General features: G+C 39.8%; 1 protein-coding gene across 2 annotated transcripts in view; it reads right to left on the bottom strand.

Annotated features, from left to right (window-relative positions):
• Nucleotides 1–1,675: 1,675 nt before the first annotated feature.
• Nucleotides 1,676–19,732, bottom strand: part of LOC139443527 (signal-induced proliferation-associated 1-like protein 2) — a 106,369-nt gene continuing 88,312 nt past the window's right edge. For both annotated transcript variants that reach the window (XM_071224513.1, XM_071224514.1), the window contains 9 exons: nucleotides 16,845–16,903; nucleotides 16,040–16,433; nucleotides 15,158–15,293; nucleotides 14,281–14,443; nucleotides 13,322–13,509; nucleotides 12,110–12,267; nucleotides 9,943–10,075; nucleotides 9,108–9,204; nucleotides 1,676–8,633 (listed from right to left, as the gene is read on the bottom strand). In XM_071224513.1, the coding sequence (XP_071080614.1) occupies nucleotides 8,490–8,633; nucleotides 9,108–9,204; nucleotides 9,943–10,075; nucleotides 12,110–12,267; nucleotides 13,322–13,509; nucleotides 14,281–14,443; nucleotides 15,158–15,293; nucleotides 16,040–16,433; nucleotides 16,845–16,903 (1,472 nt within the window). In that variant the 3' untranslated portion in view covers nucleotides 1,676–8,489. The remainder of the gene's footprint in view (nucleotides 8,634–9,107; nucleotides 9,205–9,942; nucleotides 10,076–12,109; nucleotides 12,268–13,321; nucleotides 13,510–14,280; nucleotides 14,444–15,157; nucleotides 15,294–16,039; nucleotides 16,434–16,844; nucleotides 16,904–19,732) is intronic.

The following is a 19,732-nucleotide window of genomic DNA, read 5'->3' as shown; positions in this document are numbered from 1 at the left end:
GTTTTAGTTTGTTATATTTTTTCCGTCTTGGAACAAGGTGTGTGAAAGGTGAGCAATGGTGAGGAAGGTGAGGTGAGCAGCTGGTGAGGTGAGGTGAAATTGGGTTTGACGTTGCGTCCAAGATTATTGCACTTATATAGCGACATGCATGCATGTGGGTGTGGCTGCTTGTACTAGTCTGGACTGATGCCGATTTATAGTGCTAGCTCACGGAGATACCATGCAGCAGTTTAACATGAATACCCCACTCAGACACAGTATACTGACTCCGAGCCAACCAGTCCTTGTTTTAGCCCCTTTATGCCAAGCGCCAGACAGGGTAACAACAAGTACCATCTTTTAACATCTTTTGGTATGACGCCGACGGGGATCGAACCCCGGACCTTCAGCTCTCCGAGCGGACGCTCTACCGGTAGATCCAGACCACTGAGGCGGCCCGGTGAGGAAGGAGTCTGAATTGGTTACAATGATGATCATTTCAATTCGTCAACATCTGGATGTATATCGACATTATGCTGGTGGTGAGCTATCAGATTTATCCATGTTTGTATCGTCACATGGCCCATCTTTCTTGAATTCCGAACTTGGATGTAATTCTGGACATTCTTGACCAACTTGTGTTATTCCGCGACAAGCCGAATAGCGACTCGTGCCCCTCTTGTGGCCATTTTTGCAACCGACTTCTGTCTTAGAGCAAACGGGCATACCTAAAACAATTGTCAACTCGTTGCGTTATGGTTCACATATATTTCTCCATATATTATATATATTTCAGATGCAATTTAAAGCACATCAGGATATGCAGAATTATACAGTATGATTGAACACATTTAACTGTGTCTTGGGTATATTTTAGATGCAAGACATGTAAAATCAAAAATTATTTCTGAAGGATTCTTTGAGGAAGAACTTGAAATCATAACAGCATTCTGATTGGTTTGTCGTATTTTCACACATAACATTCATCGATAGGGGATGACTCTTCTTGAAAGTTACAGAAAGGGGTGGGAGGTGACGAATGGAATTCTGGAGTTACATTTTGGCTGGAATAACGAGTCTAAGCATAGTCCAATCGAAATTGCCCAATGAACTAGACATCAAGTTCGTAAACATGGATTTCAACTTGCAGGTTTCGATTGACTGCAGGATTTACAAAGCATGTGTACTGTCATCTGAAGGGACATAAGTTGTAATAGCCACTGGTGGTGCTACAATTGAGACACATAATTCCAGCATAGTTTGGAAAGGTTTGAAACTTGACTTTTACAGTCAGTTACCTCCCTTGCCTTGGGAAGATGACCTGGCTTAAGCCAAATGTTGAATTGAGGATCTTGTTCTTAACATGTTTAACATGCACAGAGAGAGAGACACTCACTCGACAGGGAATTGGTGACTGATTTCAGGCTGGTCATGGCAACCTGCAGTTTGTAATCCTCTGTATGGGGAACTGATTTCATCGTGATCTGTAGTTTGTAACTATTTGAGGGTAACTGGTGAATAAATTGGTCTTTCTACCGGTATTATCTCCTTGCTCCAGCACACCAGACATTCTGGTCCATTGGGTGCTGGGTATTAACTGGGATCCAAACGTGGGGAAAATAGGAGCAAACAGTTTGCAATGTGAACATTAATAAAAAGAAATCTCATAGTTTGTAAAAGGTTTATTTCTTAAATATCAATTTACATTGCCTCTCACACTTTGATTTTCCTCTGGTTTTAATGTACAAATCTCTTCACCACCAGCAGAAAGTTATGCTTGGAATCATGAATTGTGAGTATAACGATGAGAGTAAACACACAAAAATACAAACAAAATACTGCTCTGTAGTGATGGATATCAACAGAATCTGTTGTCTAGAAAATATATAAATTCTCTTCTATATGTTAACCCTTTAACCTACAGAAATCTGTGCCCGACTAATGCAACAAAATAGTTAAAATAACCTGAAAAATGTCTGCTAAACCAGACATAATCTCAGTAACAAAGGGTTAACTTAACACAACTGTCAACAATGTTATAATCTGTTTAACAGTTAATTAAAAGTCAACGGCACAACCTGGCATATAACACATGGCACAGCACTGCGTTCACAACCATCAGAGTCACGGGAACACTTAAATAGACTAAAGGACAAGAGATACATCCTTTATTAAACTTATACATTTAATAAATTTACCCATTGCCTGTTTTCAAAATATAATCTGCATTCTAATCTTTTATATGGTGCCTTTCTTGAATTAAACTTCCCAAAATTTTACAATTATCCATTGACAAAGGAAAGTTTATCCCTGGCTGCCATATTAATACAAACTTTACATATAACACAATTACAGAATGTACAAAGATGTGACAAACATAATCATACTTTCGTCCGAGACTGACAGAACATAACCTATGTTCAAGGTCATAAAATACCAAACCCTCTTTCCTTGATGTACTGGACACAGTGTCAGGTATAGTATTTATGGGAGTTATTGCATAGATGAATCTATCACATTCCCAGTTGCCTTGGTAACAGCATCACATTTCCGCATCCTGTCTTAACAAACAGGAATTCATAGCTGTACATAAAATAACAATTTTCACAACCGTTTTTTTTCACAGGTCAAAAATTGATTTATATGTTCAGCTTCGCATTCCTCAGCTTGACATAAATACTGAATATTGCTTATGAAAACACAGTAGTTTAACTGAACGTGAACATGGTGAATGGAGTAACATGTGGTTGTTACATGTAACAATTTGTCAAATGCAGCATGAACGCAGTGGTTGGTTTGTCTAACATGCTGATTTGTTTGTGGTACAAAGTTAGAAATGTGCTACACCTTTTTACTGCTGGCAGTGTTTATAGCAATCTCATTAAAATCAGACCTCAGTTCTCGCTACCACTAAACAAAGATCTGAGGACATCCCCTTACGGGTCACGGGGAATGACCTTTCATCCGACCAATCAGAGCATCGCCTACCAGATTATGAAAGATACAGTTGGAATGTGATCTCTGATCATGCAGCCTCGAAAACTTTAACTCCGAACGATAGTTACGGGTTTAACGACTGTATCCATACAATCTAGACCATCTATTATCCATTCCAGAATGTTCTTTTGTTCAGGTTTCAAATTTGTAATCGAGAATTTGTCAAAATATGTTTTGAAGCGTAGTCGCCAATTTGAAATTAGTGCCGTAAAGCACGAGAAAGCTGCCTTCTGATTGGTCATTCCATTGGTCGGTCAAAGTTCGCGCAAGGTCGGTCTGATGTGACCCGGAATGGGATGTCCTCAGATCTTTGTTTAGCGGTAGCAAGAACTAAGATCTGATTTTAATGAGATTGTGTTTTTAGACACAAGAATGCGGACAGACAATCAAGATATCTCACTGTTCACAACACTCCAGATCAGTGTTTGAAATAAAATAATAACTGTCTGGTTGTCATCGGGACCCACAGACTTCAGAAGGTGCAGGCCCTGTCTAAACTCTTCAGGCCCTCATTTAAAAAAACTGCAGCTTACTGTGACAAATAAATTGACATGTAAATTTACTGCAGATCATAAGGACTCGTACAACTTTGAAACTACGGCCCGACATGGGATCTACCTGCCTGTGTATATTTCAAACACTGCTCCAGGTGTTAAAACTACCACATGTTAAAGTTATCCTGGCAGGTGCTTGCTGATCAGGGCTCCACCACACCACAAAGGTATCACTGTACACAATCAATACCAACCAACATGAACATTACAGTGGTTGTATATGAAACACAACACATATTTTTAAATCAAAGGATATCCTTGAGGGTTTCAGCTCTAGCGTTAGGAATCCAAAATCTTTGACTGCATCTGTAGCAACATCTACATCAGCAAAGGACAGCACTTCATAATGGTATATCTTTTCATAAACCCACAACTGTATGCAGTCCCATCTTAATGACAGCTGTCTTTCATCTCTCACAACGCAGATGTGGTTGCAGGATTATTTAAAGAAGGAAACAAAGATTAATTAAGGATTAAAGATGGGGAATCAGAATGGACCTGTAAATTTGTATTAATAGTACAACTTATTTTAGCTTTATGAAGCCCATTTGTGATTTTCAAACTGTACCTAAACAACGAAGAGAGCGTCTCAATTTCACTCAGAACACACAAAACGGCAGCCGCTTGGGGAGAGATGACCATGATTGCGTAGATCCATAAAACGAGGATGATGGTCGGTCATACCAACATGTGTAGTCAATGGAAAGACACGAAAGTTTAGCATGGGGTGAATACATTTGAAAACTGATAACTCCTTTCAACTTCAAGACCATGCAGAAAACAAATCTTACAATGTAAATAAGTTTGACTTAAAAAAAATATGATTAGATGCATAATTAATAGTAAGTATATCGTCACCATATATTTCCTTACGGATGTAGGCTAGTCTGTATTAAGAGTATTTATTTTTTTCTAAGACAGGCGATTCTAAAATCTAGATGACGTAATCTAACTTATCCACTGAAAGGAGAATGTTTGCGTGTTTTCTATTGAGCGAGATGCACTTTAATGAAAATGCAATATACTTTAGTATAAAAGGGGCCTATATGGTAATCACTCATTCTTTACTCTTTTGCATAAAATCCAAATTACTGGTATCTGACTGATGTTTTAATAATGTCGACAAAAATGTTTATATGTTAGAAAACATGTTATATGCTTCTTTAGCAAAATAGTTATAAAATGTGTGATTTATGTATTTCTTCAATTTCTAACGTGCAGCAACATTCCAATGAACACGTCATGGTGTTATGTCACGAAATGAAGTTACGTTGCACTGACATCACTGTTCAAAGAATGCTGCAACATGACTTTCATGAACTTTTGCCCTAAGCAGTATGCGACCTGTTATAAAATGGGAATTATTTCACATTTTGTTTGATACATTTGCAGATTGGGGTCTTAGACCTAAATGTTTAGTGCAGAGAACACAGCTCATACCAGCAGACATCCCTAATATATGAGAAATGTGTATGATAATACGTGGTTCAAAGTGCCTGTTATTCAGTGGAAAATAACAGCAACAACTTGTTTGGACGGACATTACTCAAATGGTTGTTAAAACCAAACGGAGAGAACTTCAATAATAATGTGTTTGAAAGAGGTTGTGTAGGTAAATTGACTTGGTACTTAAAATTGTATCATCTGCAAATGGTGTGTCATGACTGTTTTCATTTGGAAAAAACATGTTTATCAAACATAGAGGGAGTCCTTGCAATTGAGTGAGGGATTTGATTTAACACTGCTTTGAACAGTTATCCAGTTATATCATAGGAGGAAAGAATGGAGTGAGGCAGACGTTTACCACGTTGGTGAAACCCATGAGCACGGGTATGGTGCTGACAAACCTAGAAACATAATTGGGGAGAAACAGGATTGGAAGCCACATCCTTGGACCTGAAACAACTCAAGCTGCATCACTGAAGCTGCTACAATACACATGGGATGCTATGATACACATCTCGCAAGTAAGGTTGCTATGGGATACAATGCAATTTAACCGACTTGGGAGAATTATACTAACAGTGGCTGGAAAACTCCTGTCAGAAAATAGTATTTGCATACAACATAACATTGATACAATGTCACAATCTCTTAATACAATCAGGGAAATTGGGAAAATATCTTTTTGGTTTACAACTGATATTTAAAAAAAGTTCCTTTCTCCTAAATTCAGAGTATTTTAACTTTGCATTCAATGCAATAATGTCCTCTTCTACTGACATTTGCTGCTGACTTGATGCAGCAGATTGTCCACTAAGCAGGTCTGAAATAAACTTTACAATACTTGCATGTACTCTTATCTGTGATGAGTAAGCCATCTTTTTCATAGGCAGGATGGCCAAATACCTGTCACACTGACAATTTAAAGTTGGCAGTGTCAAGTATAGCACAAAAGATGAAAATATCTATGTTTTGACTACTAATTTTCACTACTATTTAGCGTTTGGTGTAACAGTTCTTAACCCAAACATTTATGGTAAGAATCAATTTCTTACTAAGAGTGAGACCGTGATAAATACTTGTATCGGGAAGTAAGAATCGCGATCCACCAATGCATCAGTGTATCGTCCCACCACTAACTTACAGATGCACAGACATCCCCATACATCCCACGAAGCCATTCCCTGTTTGACATAAGACTATGTAAAGAAGAATAAGGAAGGATAACTTAGACTATTTACACTGACTATACACAGAGTATTTCACTTGGATGGAAAACAGATTCTGAGACCAGTTTAACACAACATTTTACAACATGACCAGAAGTAGTACACTGTCTATTTTCAGGTTTCTATGGCAACTTGTTACCCTCTCTGTTCGGTAACTATTATAATCTATTTTACATAATTTACATGAAAAAGGAATCCCTTTAATCATTTCCAAGAAGTAGGGAGTTATTTCCCTCTGATCAACATGTTACAGTTATGGATCATCGGACAGGAAGTTCCTAAGGTATTTTTGGATTTTTAAAAGGATAATAATCCTGGCAGTCTTTGAGCAGAAGAGATTGGACCTACACATATCGGGAAAAGCAGAGTTCACCAGTCAATAAAAAGCTTACATGACTGGATCCTCAAGCTAGTGGTTAAGTATCCAGACTGCAAGGTCAAGGTTGCATGAGATCAACTGGACTATTATATTTGGACAATAAGGGGAGACAACCTATTTCTCATGATTTCAAGAAAGTATCAGCCTGTTTTAGTTTTAGTCATACATAAATGTATTGGACTGTAATAGATGAAAATATCTAGTCAAAACACTTCACAAACATAAGCCAAGAGACATGGAAAATATAAATGATATTGGTACATAAATCTAATATTGAAGAAATACGAACTAGGAATATATGTCTATGGAGGAAGTATATTATGAGGCAATTCCAATGAGGTTATAAAGAGTTAATGTACAAGTAACACGTGCCATGGCAGCAGACGGGCAATATAAACATGGCCTTGACCTGCTCAGCCGACAACTATACACAGTTTGAACATCGCAGCTCGTCTGTCAAAAATCCTGTACAAAATGTTGCACCAAATAAAACTCATCTCAGTGGACGAATGTAGTATATCCTCCATATGGGTAGTGCTTAGGTTCATGCCTGGGTAACAATCCCCACAAAATAGTTCCCGTTCCTCCCTGGGAAGGGCAGTGTGACTGGAGAAGATGTCGGACTGGAGTCTGGAAGAGCACAATGACTTTCAGTTCTGTTGGCTGCTAGGAACATGCCACAATGACTTTCATCTTCATTTTCCGAGAAAATATGGTTTCTGTAATGGCTGGTTGCTTGCACATATATGTTTCTGTTACTTCAGCATCGCATGGTTTGTGGGACAACAGGTTCTTTGATATCAATTCTGATTCCACTTCAGTGAGACATGGTATCTGCAATGGCTGGTTCATTGATACAGATTCTGATATCACTTCAGCATTACATGGTTTGTGCGGATGAGATTCTGGTGGTGTGGAAATGGTTGAACAACCAGTTCAACAACCCAGGGTTTCAATGGATGCAATTCCATGTGCTAGTGGTGTGGAAATGGTTGAACTATTGCTTCAGTTGAACAACCCAGGGTTTCAATGGACGCGATTCCATGTGCTAGTGGTGTGTAATGGTTGAACTATTACTTCAGTTGAACAACCCTGGGTCTCAATGAATGTGGTTTTGCTGTTTGTCATCTGGATTGGTGTTCCACTATCACTTCAGCATGGTTTCATCAGTTTCAGCGACATATGGTTTCCGTAATGGCTGTAGAGGCCATCAAACAGTCACATAATTTCCCATCCAGACATCAACGACAGAATTTACACACACAAGATGGAACTAATACACCAACAGCAAAGAATGAATGACACTCCACTAGCAACACACTCGTAGCAAGTAGCACAAGGACATCTGGATTCAGGAAAAATGAAGTGAGTTTTCTTGTGACCTTTCATAAAGTCTGAAATCAGTTGTATATTTATTTCGATGGCAGCACAACTCAGCAGCTGGGACAGTGACAAAAATCACAGTAACTGGCACAGAACTAGCAATGTCTGTCTTGTTTCCACTATGTCCCACACACCCTGTAGACAACTGTTAATTAAGCTGGTTGTTACATACTAAGCCCAAATTTTTACTTTTCTTTGCTGTCATTTCTGAAGAAATCAGAATTGGTTGGAATGTCTCTTTAAAAAATGTGTACTTTTTATGTTTGAAACTTCAAGAATGGTCCAGTTGCAATCCAAAAGCCATTACACACCGCAGTAACTCTCCAGCATAAGAATGTTTGTGTCTTTAAGCAGTTTATGCCATTATCAGAAAGCACAAAACTTCAAGGAGTCCTCTTCCTTTTTAGGAGTTATCTCCCTTTTCTAGGGGAGATAATTTCAGCAGTCGTCTTCATTCTGTAGGTGATTCAACTCCCTGCAGAGCTGCTGGAACTCCAGTTGGATCCAGTCACACTGACGTGCTAGTCATTGGCGGTCGATGGTGTTGAAGAACCACTCTGTGAAGCGGCGTAGTTGTGCCGCTGCTGTCTGAGACTCCTCCTGGAGACGGACATTGTCGGATCTCAGCTGCTGGACCTCGGTCTCTAGAGCAGACTTCTCTCGTCTCTCCTGGAACCAGACACAAGACATGGTGATCATTGTTACCTCAACACTGTTACCACAAAAAACACTTCTTCGCACTGGCCCAGATATGGATAACATATAAGAAAAGTACTGTATCTAGACATTTCCCTTCACATGAACAATGTGCCTTTAACAAAGGGCAGACAGAAAGTTTTCTTAAAAATAATATTTCTGATTGCATGGTATTCAGTAATTAGTGAGTGAATAAAACCGATTTGAACATAATTTCAGCTTATTATGGCTTCATTTGGAAACAAATCCCGAAGTGGCCGAGGTCGAAGATGTCAACGTTCAAGTGGTATTATACTGACAAACCTAATACCTTATTATTTGAATCTGGAATTCAAAGCCATGATAATCTAACGCTGAATTCTTTGATAGGCATTTAGGAGTTGGAAGAACATGAGTAAATGAAACTATTACGGATAACATCTCTCTTTCAATGAAGTTGTAGCTCACCTTATCCAGGTCCTGCTGCAGCTGGACTACCTTCATCTCGAGCTCCTCAACCACCTGCTGTGGACTCAGACCAGCTGACCGCCAGCTGGACATGTTGCTGAAACATGTCAGATATAGACATGACATGACATGACATCACCTGTACGTACATGTGTACAGTTCCATATATGTAGTTAACATATAAAGTCAAACACTGTTGTGTTGAACTTCGATGTGTCAAACTTATGGTTGTCTTGAAGTAAAAGCATGGTCTCTGTGTATTCCTTCTTTATTTATCATTTTAGGTTGTTTCGAACCTCAGATAACTTGAAGTATTTACATAGGTCCCTTCAGCTGTGTCTATCCTCTCTTTCTTACTTACAGTTAAGCACCATCTGCCAGCATGCATTGTGTCCTGTGGGGTGTGTACGTGCCTGTGTGTGAATGTGTGTGAGCATGCGTGTGTGCGTGCTTGCAGTACTACTGACCTTGACGTGGCCCCTAGTGCACTGTCCTGTGGGGTGCATGCATGTGTGTGTGAGCATGCGTGTGTGCATGCTTGCAGTACTACTGACCTTGACGTGGCCCCTAGTGCACTGTCCTGTGAGGTGCATGCATGTGTGTGTGTGTGCATGCGTGCATGTGTGTGCTTGCAGTACTACTGACCTTGACGTAGCCCCTAGTGCACTGTCCTGTGGTGTGCATGCGTGCGTGTGTGTGTGCGTGCGTGCGTGCGTGCGTGCGTGCAGTACTACTGACCTTGACGTGGCCCCTAGTGCACTGTCCTGTGTTGGGCATGCGTGCGTTTGTGGGTGCGTGCGTGCGTGCGTGCGTGCGTGCGTGCAGTACTACTGACCTTGACGTGGCCCCTAGTGCACTGTCCTGTGGGGTTGGGGGACGGGGTGGAGGAACATCCTCTGACAATTCCCTGGACGCCCGAGATCGTGGCTCATTCTGTATGTCCATACCATTTCCATCTGGCAAGTCACCTGAAACAACAAACAGCTGAAGGAGATTGTCCTTCTAAACCACAGCCTCATTACAAAGCCCATCTCAAGTTGCTACAGATTGATATACATGGTGAGCATCTCCACTCCATATTGCTTCCAAGTATGAGGAAAGTACAACAATGAACTTTAGCCTGAAATACTTCCTCATCATGAGATCAATATTCACATATCCCGATATGTACTGCTGTTTTCTGTGGATTAACACAAACACACAGGTGACACTCTCTACATGTCAAACCCGGGGCAACAACGACATTCTCTGTTCAAAAACGTGTTATATACAAATTCATCAAAAGCATGAAAAGACATGATAAATCACAACAAAACATATCATTCCAATCAAAGACAAATTTAGTCAATTTAGTTCTCTGTTCAAAAACGTGTTATATACAAATTCATCAAAAGCATGAAAAGACATGATAAATCACAACAAAATCAAAGACAAATTTAGTCAATTCAGTTAGTATGTTATCATCTATAATCATTTCACATGAACGCCATAAAATTAAGATGCTGTTAGAGAAGATAAACAAAGCTTACATCCTCAGCTGATTGATAAAGACAGACACATCTATCATCCATCCCCAGTGAGTTGCTTTACATATTGCACCATTAACCTGCCGAACTGCACCTTTATCCACAGCCTTCTATACATCATGTTTGCATGGGAAGTGGTCATGCATGAATTATTCCTTTCCTTATCAATGCATGGAATGCATGATGTCATGTAGCTGCCTCACAATAACACAACGTAATATAACCATCCTCATTATAACAACTATAGTAATCAACCCAACTAATTGTTTAGACAACACATTCATTTTGTGAAAACATGATAACTTCATAACTGGTTGAAAAGAATGTGTACCAAAGTTGCCTTATATTGAGGTAGCTATTCAAACAAGCAGGTGATAATTTGTAAGATGGCTTACCACTGACAATTATATCTAAGTAGATTTCTCAAAAACGTTCTGACAACAAGAATGATCTTTCGAATGTCTGCAGTCTTATCGTACTTCAGTATACACGCATGAGAGCTGACAGTTCAGTTTGAATGTACACAGATCATTGAGCAAGGCAAGAATTGTGTGAAGAGGGTTTGGGAACTATGGATCGACCAACCAGCATCATACATCAAGAGTTAGCGAGTATGGTTTTATGCTGCTTTTAGCATTATTCCAGCAACAGTACCCAGGGACACCAAAAACGGGCTTCACACATTGCACCCATTTTGGGAATCGAACCCAGGACTGGAAACCCGGTAACGGCAAGACTACCCCACCGCCCCCCTCCATCAAGAAGCAGATCAAGAATGATTTTCCAACCATTTTGGCTTGTTGTGTTGGGACACTGGGCCTATTGTCTGGCTCATGTGGTAAGTATGGCCAGATAAAAGGCTAGTATTCAGTTAGGTAGCCTGTCTTCTTCATCCCTTATCTTTATCTGTGGGGATTCCAGGCATCGATATGTCCCCTTTTTCTGAGAGAGTCTAGCATGTTAGACAGACAGACAGACAGACAGAAGCAAGTGAGCCACTGTCAGCAGTATTCCCACCATCATCGTGGCCTTCCAAATAATCCAGTCAAATCAATGATTGATAACGAGAGCAACGATCAAAGCTATAAGGGTACGATGACACAAACCAGCAGGGTCACACACTGTAACAAGCAGACTGTTGCCAGATCTCATGACCAGAATTGTCATGCTGAAATCCCCAAAAGACCCTGTCTTCAATTTGTTAGACTAACATATTGTATATACTGTATTCAACATAATAAGCGCCCAGGGCGCTCTCAAAATTAGAAATTATGTTTTATTACACCATACATTTCTCTCCTGGAATTTCTTAATAATAAAAATAAAGCTAGCTAGACATTTTTTTATAAATCTAGATTTGGTATCATAAAATAAGTATGTCCCACAGTCGTTTTGTTGACTATGAATCTGTGACACCAATTCATTTTGGTTCAGTGCTTTAAGAAACTTTAACTTTCACGTTGTATGCGTGCTCACATTCAATGGCCTTGGTAGCTACATCAACCAGATTCGACCAGTCAAGACCAGCTGTGGACTCAGGCAGGGGGACCTTGTGACCTCGTACTTCTCCTGCAGTTCGACTTCGTGGGCGTATGGAAGCAGACTTTGAGGTAAGCAGAGCTCTGGGCGACAGTCTGCGGAGACAATAATTACCAACATTATGAAGGTTCATTTATGCTAAAACAAGACATTTTATCAAGAATGGTTTCAGAGTATGTGTAAGAAGATTGTAAGAAATAAAATCTTAATATTTAAATGAACAATTAATTCCTTTTTGACTCTAGATGCCAAGATTCCTGTCAATCTCAAATATCATTATTACCACATCTCATATCTTCATATTTCATTCATCATATCTCATCTCTAACAGTAACATTAATGTCTTGTCTCATATATATGTCTTCTATTATTACATATCATAATGTCATATCACCCTATCTGAACCTAGTAATATCATCTTACATATGAACCCCTTGTCAGTAATACCATCTCATATCACCCTATCTGAACCTAGTAATATCGTCTTACATATGACCCCCCCTCGTCAGTAATACCATCTCATATCATCACATCTGAACCTAGTAATATCATCTTACATATGAACCCCTTGTCAGTAATACCATCTCATATCACCCTATCTGAACCTAGTAATATCGTCTTACATATGACCCCCCCTCGTCAGTAATACCATCTCATATCACCCTATCTGAACCTAGTAATATCGTCTTACATATGACCCCCCCCCCCCCCCTCTCGTAATACCATCTCATATCATCACATCTGAACATAGTAATATCATCTTACATATGAACCCCTTGTCAGTAATACCATCTCATATCACCCTATCTGAACCTAGTAATATCGTCTTACATATGACCCCCCCTCGTCAGTAATACCATCTCATATCACCCTATCTGAACCTAGTAATATCGTCTTACATATGACCCCCCCCCCCCCCCTCTCGTAATACCATCTCATATCATCACATCTGAACATAGTAATATCATCTTACATATGAACCCCTTGTCAGTAATACCATCTCATATCACCCTATCTGAACATAGTAATATCTTCTTACATATGAACCCCCCCACGTCAGTAATACCATCTCATATCATCACATCTGAACCTAGTAATATCATCCCTTCGTCCGTCACATCGCCCAATCTGAACCTAGTTTCTGCCCACCTCTGTTCCTTGGTGAGCTCATCCTGCTGAGTGGTTGCCACATGTGCTGGCATTGCTGTGGTGAAGATGACGTCGTTGCCGATGTGGTTTACATCTCTAGCACTGATAGTACCCTTGGTGCTGTGAAGGCTCTCATCAGACATCGTTCGCTGGATCCGCTTGGTACGGCGCTGACTTGGACCCTTGGACTGAAACACAGAAACACAGGTAATATTCATTAAAGAAGTACAAGATGTCTTCAAATTTCGGTACACATGCATTGTGCCAGACACCTTTCTACCATGTTTGTTTGATGCTACTTTAAAGCCGTATGCAACACAAGCATCACTATTTGAAAAATTGGGTGATAAAGTTCAAAATAAGCAGAAAAAATGACCCCACTTGCATTTGTATGGTTTAAACCTTGAAATTGAAAGCGATGCATAAACAGAGAAACTGAACATCAACATAAGGAAAGTACTCGAAAATAGAAGTTCCATAATGGTGTGCGACAGCCTGATCAGTGACATCCGTCGGAGCCACATTTCAGCAAACACGTATTTTGTAGCTACTTTGGTAATAAAACATTAAATTTACTTGCAAAAGCATTTAATTCAAGCCGTTGATAGAGCAGCAAGCCCCCCCAAACCCCCTGTTATTTTAGCAAGGCGACATAAATGGCATCTGAAAATTTAGAAAATGATACTAAGGAATGAGCTCATGCACATCCCTTATCAAAATGGTGAAAGGCTTCCGGTATACTGCATTCTTGACAAAATTTCTATCAAAACCAGTTGCTGCAGCAAAAGATCTTTCAATTTTTCAGAATTTCAATGTATAGCCACACAGCCAGTTGAATAGTTTCAGTCAGTCACAGTGTTACTCTGCATGATGTATTGTTGTCTCCCAACTACGTATGACATACAGGGTTGTGCACTAAAATTCAGAACAATTCTTCTGGTCTGGGAAGTTGAACTTACTGTGTACGTAGCAAGATCCTTCTCCGAGATGTCCGGGTCAATGAGCCGCATCAGCTCCTCCTGAAAGTTACTTGGTGTGGTCCGGGCTGACCGCAGGTGGTTCATGACGCCGGGGCGGAGACGCGTTGCCAGGGACTCCTCGGAAGACATGCCCGACAAATTTCTGAAATATCAACAAAGAATGTCAACAATATAATAGAAATTCCTGAAATATCTGCAGAGAATGTGAAAACATAATAACAGAACTAGGACAGTAGACAAGAACCTTGCATAAGATGATTTGAATAAAGTGAGTGAGTGAGTGAGTGTGTGAGTGAGTATGGTTTTACGCCGCTTTTAGCAATATTCCAGCAATATCACGGCGGGGGACACCAGAAATGGGCTTCACACATTGTACCCATGTCGGGAATCGATCCTGGGTCTTCGGCGTGACGAGCGAACGCTTTTACCACTAGGCTACCCGACCACCCCTGATTTGAATAAAGCAGGGGTTCATTATAGATCTGGACTAAGAGGGGCATATGTGTATAACTGAATTAACTGCTGGGACTTAACCCTAAACTGATTGCCACTGATGTGGTAAGTTGCCTGATTTCATATTTGAAAAGCCTACAGAGGATCCAACTGAAAATTGACTAGAAGAATCCCTAATACAGTCCTCCCAGCACTACAGCAAACAGATACAGACATTAACAATATTCTCAAACATATTGGAATAACTTCACTGTCATGATGCATACACATAGATTTTTCCAAACCGATGGTTCAAACCAGAATCAACCGTCTCCATTCTATATACAGCCATAGTAGTTCAAATAATGTTTCAGGTATGACGTTTAAAAAATATAAAGTTCAGAAGATGAAGTTGCACACATACTTGTTGGAGGAGCGGGGGCTGCTGTTGTTGCTGCTGAGAGGTGACACGTCCAACTGGTTCTTCTTGTGTTGGGAGAACTTGCCGCCTTTACTGTGGGCTTGGAGGGAGTCCTTCCGCTTTGGCACTATTGGCTCATCTGATACAGAAGCATGGAAGATACAGTTGCCGTAGTAACATATCATGGTTCTTGTCCACACAAAACCAGGTTGATTTGCTGGTGATGTGGTGAGGGGAGGTGAACTGGGATGTAACAATGTGTTCAAGACCATTGCATTTGTATAGATGTGTGTGTGGCTGCTTGTTCTTGTCTGGACCAATGCTGGTCTAATAGTGCTAGCCCACTGAGAAACATGCCACAGTTTGAATGGATACCCCATTCAGACACATCATACTGACTCCAAAGTGGCCCTGATTCTGAGCACCAGGCAGGGAAACAACAAATACCATCTTTTACCATCTTTTGATATGACATGACCAGGGGATTGAACCACCAACCTTCTGCTCTGAGCAAACACTTTATCCACTAGACTAGTGAAGCAGGAACATGATGCTAAGCAATATGTGTTGAGTCAACCACTAGCAGCACATACATGGAGTCTCCGAGTATTGGCCATAAACACTTATTCAATATGGCAGCCATGGCAGCAATAATGAAAATGGGAACTGAACGAGATGTAAACAAATTCAGGTGTCATCATTGGTTGGAACAAGCATATGAATTTTCAGCTTTAATGGTTCAACAGTTTCTGAGGAGAAGTTTACAGACGAAGCTAAAGACCCCGAATGTTAGATAAAGCAGGCCAGACATTCAGTCAGGTGTGCTTAAAATTTGATGAGCTTAAAATTTAAACGTCTAAAAAGTCATTTATTTACACAACTCACCCTTATTGAGATTGTTGAGCCTGTTGTCACTCTGACTCTTGTGACCTGCATGAATCTGTGATGATCCACTCGAGTAGGACGACCCCTCGCTGATTTGACTTAAGTTTGTTGCCGAGTTGGTCGGCAGCTGATCCTGTTGCTGATTGGCCAATGCTAGTTCGTTGCCCTGACGTAGGAGGTACTTGGTATTCTGCGTCTGTTTCAGTAACTCCAGTGCAATGTTGCCAGTGAGAGGCAGGCCGGTGTAGGAGTAGTCCATCTGGTGGTAGTTGCGGCGTTGGGTACCGTAATTGGAGGTGCCTGACGTCTGACTGTAGATACTCTCTGTGCTCGTAAGGTAGGAATTCTGGGACACTGCCTCCATCCCCGATGAAGTCTCTCCTCTCCTTCCAACCTACATGAATCAGATGCCATTAATATCTGGAATACTATTTCACTACACCATGGTGCCAGACATTTGGGTGTTTTCCTGTGTGGAACTGGTCTGATACTTACATATGAATCATATTTATTTCTTAAAGGTACAGAAGTGTTCTCATTGCTGAAGATACTTTCCACAACATCTCCAATTAAAGGTGAGGTGAGGTGAAATGGGGTTTAACGTCGCGTCCAAGATTATTGCACTTATATAGCGACGTTCTCCAATTAAAACTTTGTACGTGTTTAAGTTCTGAAACTGGGAATTCCATCAATTTAGATTTAGAGTCATAAGCATCTTGTAATGTTTTTGTTACATTTGGATGAAATGGACCAATACATTTAGTCAACAACAATGGCCTCCCGTGTACAGAGTTGTGCCACTGACCTGAGCGGCCGATTGACCCTGGATGCTGCCGCGGTGATTCCACTGTTTATTGCCACTTCCTGTAAGAAAAGAGCATCATGAGCACTTTATGAACACACAATGCCATTGAGAAAGTGGTGAAAAGTAACAAATGTCATATTTGGGATAACATTTTCTTAGTAAAGTACAGATTATAGTACTTTTGGAGGTTGAATCCCATCCTGGATTCCAACCCACACTCCCAGAGTGAGGCACCTAATCACTACCAACAAGGTCACCGATCTAACCCACTCAGCCACTGAGGATTCTACAAAATGAAACTCTGACAACTGGCAATCTAGATCACATACTTTGTGTACCCCTCTGACAAGTGTAAATTGGCACGGCTCCCGTGTCCGAAGCTATGAACACCCAACGCCATTTAGAAAGTGGTCAAATGTAACAAATGTTATATTTGGGATAACACTTTCTTTCTATTAGTACAGATTCTAGTAGAATCTGTCATTTACTAAGAAAGTGTTATCCAAAATATAACATTTGTCACATGAGAACTTTAGTTGGTTAAACTGAAGGACTTCAACACTGGTCAGATCAGAAAGTAACCAGGGCAAAAGTGAGAGTGGCTCACTAATACCCCTGACCTGCCTAGTGTGTCAGTAGTTTCAAATTAAATAATGGATAGGGTTAGGGTTTGAAAAATTCATAAAAAAATGGAAAATTAATGAAAACATTTTTTTTCTTTTGACTGCACCTCTCCATATGACACAGATTATATGTACTACGTTTGGGATGAATCCATTGAATAGTTTAAGAGAAATCGTGCGGACAAAGTTTTCGGACGGACGGAAGTACAGACGGACAGACGGAACATTGGTATAACTATAATTAATTGGAAGAATGATATACTGTAAATCTTGAAATTAATGCAAGTGTGAATTAAATGCAGAAAAATGCAAGTGGTCTTTGTTCGCATTTATGAAACTTCGCATTTATGTCTCCAAAATAACTATCAAGAATAAAACGGCCTCACTGCAAACTTTGGATAGCAGAAATACCAGCTTGAATATAAACACAAACTCGGTTTATTGAGCAGCGTTTGTAACAAGTATATAACAATGTCATTCAAAGAATAGGAATTAAACAATAGGCATCCAGTGAGTTATCACTTCCAGGGTCAAGAATTCTACCCACTTGTGTCAAACTAGGAATCACTAACCACACCAGCAGTCCAAACAGATGCCACGGATGCAACACTTCGTCAAAGGCCAACACGACCCAATGGGAAGTCGCATTGATATTGAGTCGCATTTTTGGCTAGGGGTCAGCAGTCGTATTAATTTGGAGACGCATTTATTTCAAGATTTAGTTTCTGAAATGACTGCGACAATCTATTTGCTTTTAGCAAGCAGAACACTTTACAGTTACCGTATTCGACGTAATTAGCGCCCAGGGCGCTCTCAAAATTAGAAATAGGGGGCTCTTATTAGAATATTAAGATAACTTTCGTGGTTTATGCTGACAGCCTGAAATGTTTATATACGAGAGATACATTTTTCCAGAATTTAAATGCCCATAATTAAGGGTGCATATAACACACGAGTATGTATTATACGTGAAGAAATAAGTGTTGTGTATATTGATCAATTGGAAGGGGTGCTAATTGGTATTGTTCACTAGCCAATATATTAGCAAATATCGCCGTGGGTGCTTATTAGAGCGGGGCGCTTATTACGTCGAATACGGTAAATATTTCCTTGTACCCAAGCTACTGAAACTAAGGGGCCGCTCGTGGGGATGACACAGTGACCCCTGTATCATTCTTATCAGCATGTTGTGTTGTAATGATAGTTCAATAATCTATGAAGATAAATGATTGACCCCCAAAACAGCTGTGCGTCACCAACACATACTGTATATTAGAGAGGGTACAAAGATCAACACAGTGTCAGAATCCCAGCATAATCAATCTCAGTCCAAGTATAACACATCAGATCTTAGTGAAATCTACCCATGTACAAGCATAATCCTCTCAATATCTGGTATAATCCAAACTATATCAAGCATAATCCAAACTATATATAGCATAATCCAAACTATATCAAGCATAATCCAAACTATATCTAGCATAATCTAAACTATATCTGGTATGATCCAAACTATATCAAGCATAATCCAAACTATATCTAGTATAATCCAAACTATATCTGGTATAATCCAAACTATATCTAGCATAATCTAAACTATATCTAGTATAATCCAAACTATATCTGGTATAATCCAAACTACACCTAGTATTATCCAAACTATATCTAGCATAATCCAAACTATATCTAGTATAATCCAAACTATATCTAGCATAATCCAAACTATATCTAGTATAATCCAAACTATATCTAGTATTATCCAAACTATATCTAGCATAATCCAAACTATATCTAGTATAATCCAAACTATATCTAGCATAATCCAAACTATATCTAGTATAATCCAAACTATATCTAGCATAATCCAATATCGAATATAATCCATCCATGTTCAAACATGTTCCAGCAAAATCCATTTCAATCTACAAGACTGTACAATGTTATACAGTCGTACTTAAACAGCTCCACATCCAGCATAATCCACCCCACATCTAGCATAATCCACCCCACATCTAGCATAATCCACCCCACATCTAGCATAATCCACCCCACATCTAGGATAATCCACCCCAGACCTAGCAATGACATAAACCAACCAAATCTAGCATAATCAACCCCAAATCTAGCATAATCCCTCCAAGACTTATCTTAATCTCAGTCCTGAAACAATCAATAATAAACCTAATATGATCTAATCCTGTACTGATAAAACATTGACTATGATACTTTTGTATCACCTCACCTCAACTTTTATAGCGTCTACAA

Source organism: Haliotis cracherodii, unplaced genomic scaffold, assembly GCF_022045235.1.
Source record: "Haliotis cracherodii isolate W230 unplaced genomic scaffold, xgHalCrac1.p SCAF_5, whole genome shotgun sequence".
In the NCBI taxonomy this organism is placed as follows: domain Eukaryota; kingdom Metazoa; phylum Mollusca; class Gastropoda; order Lepetellida; family Haliotidae; genus Haliotis; species Haliotis cracherodii.
This window is presented reverse-complemented; position numbering and strand designations above follow the sequence as displayed.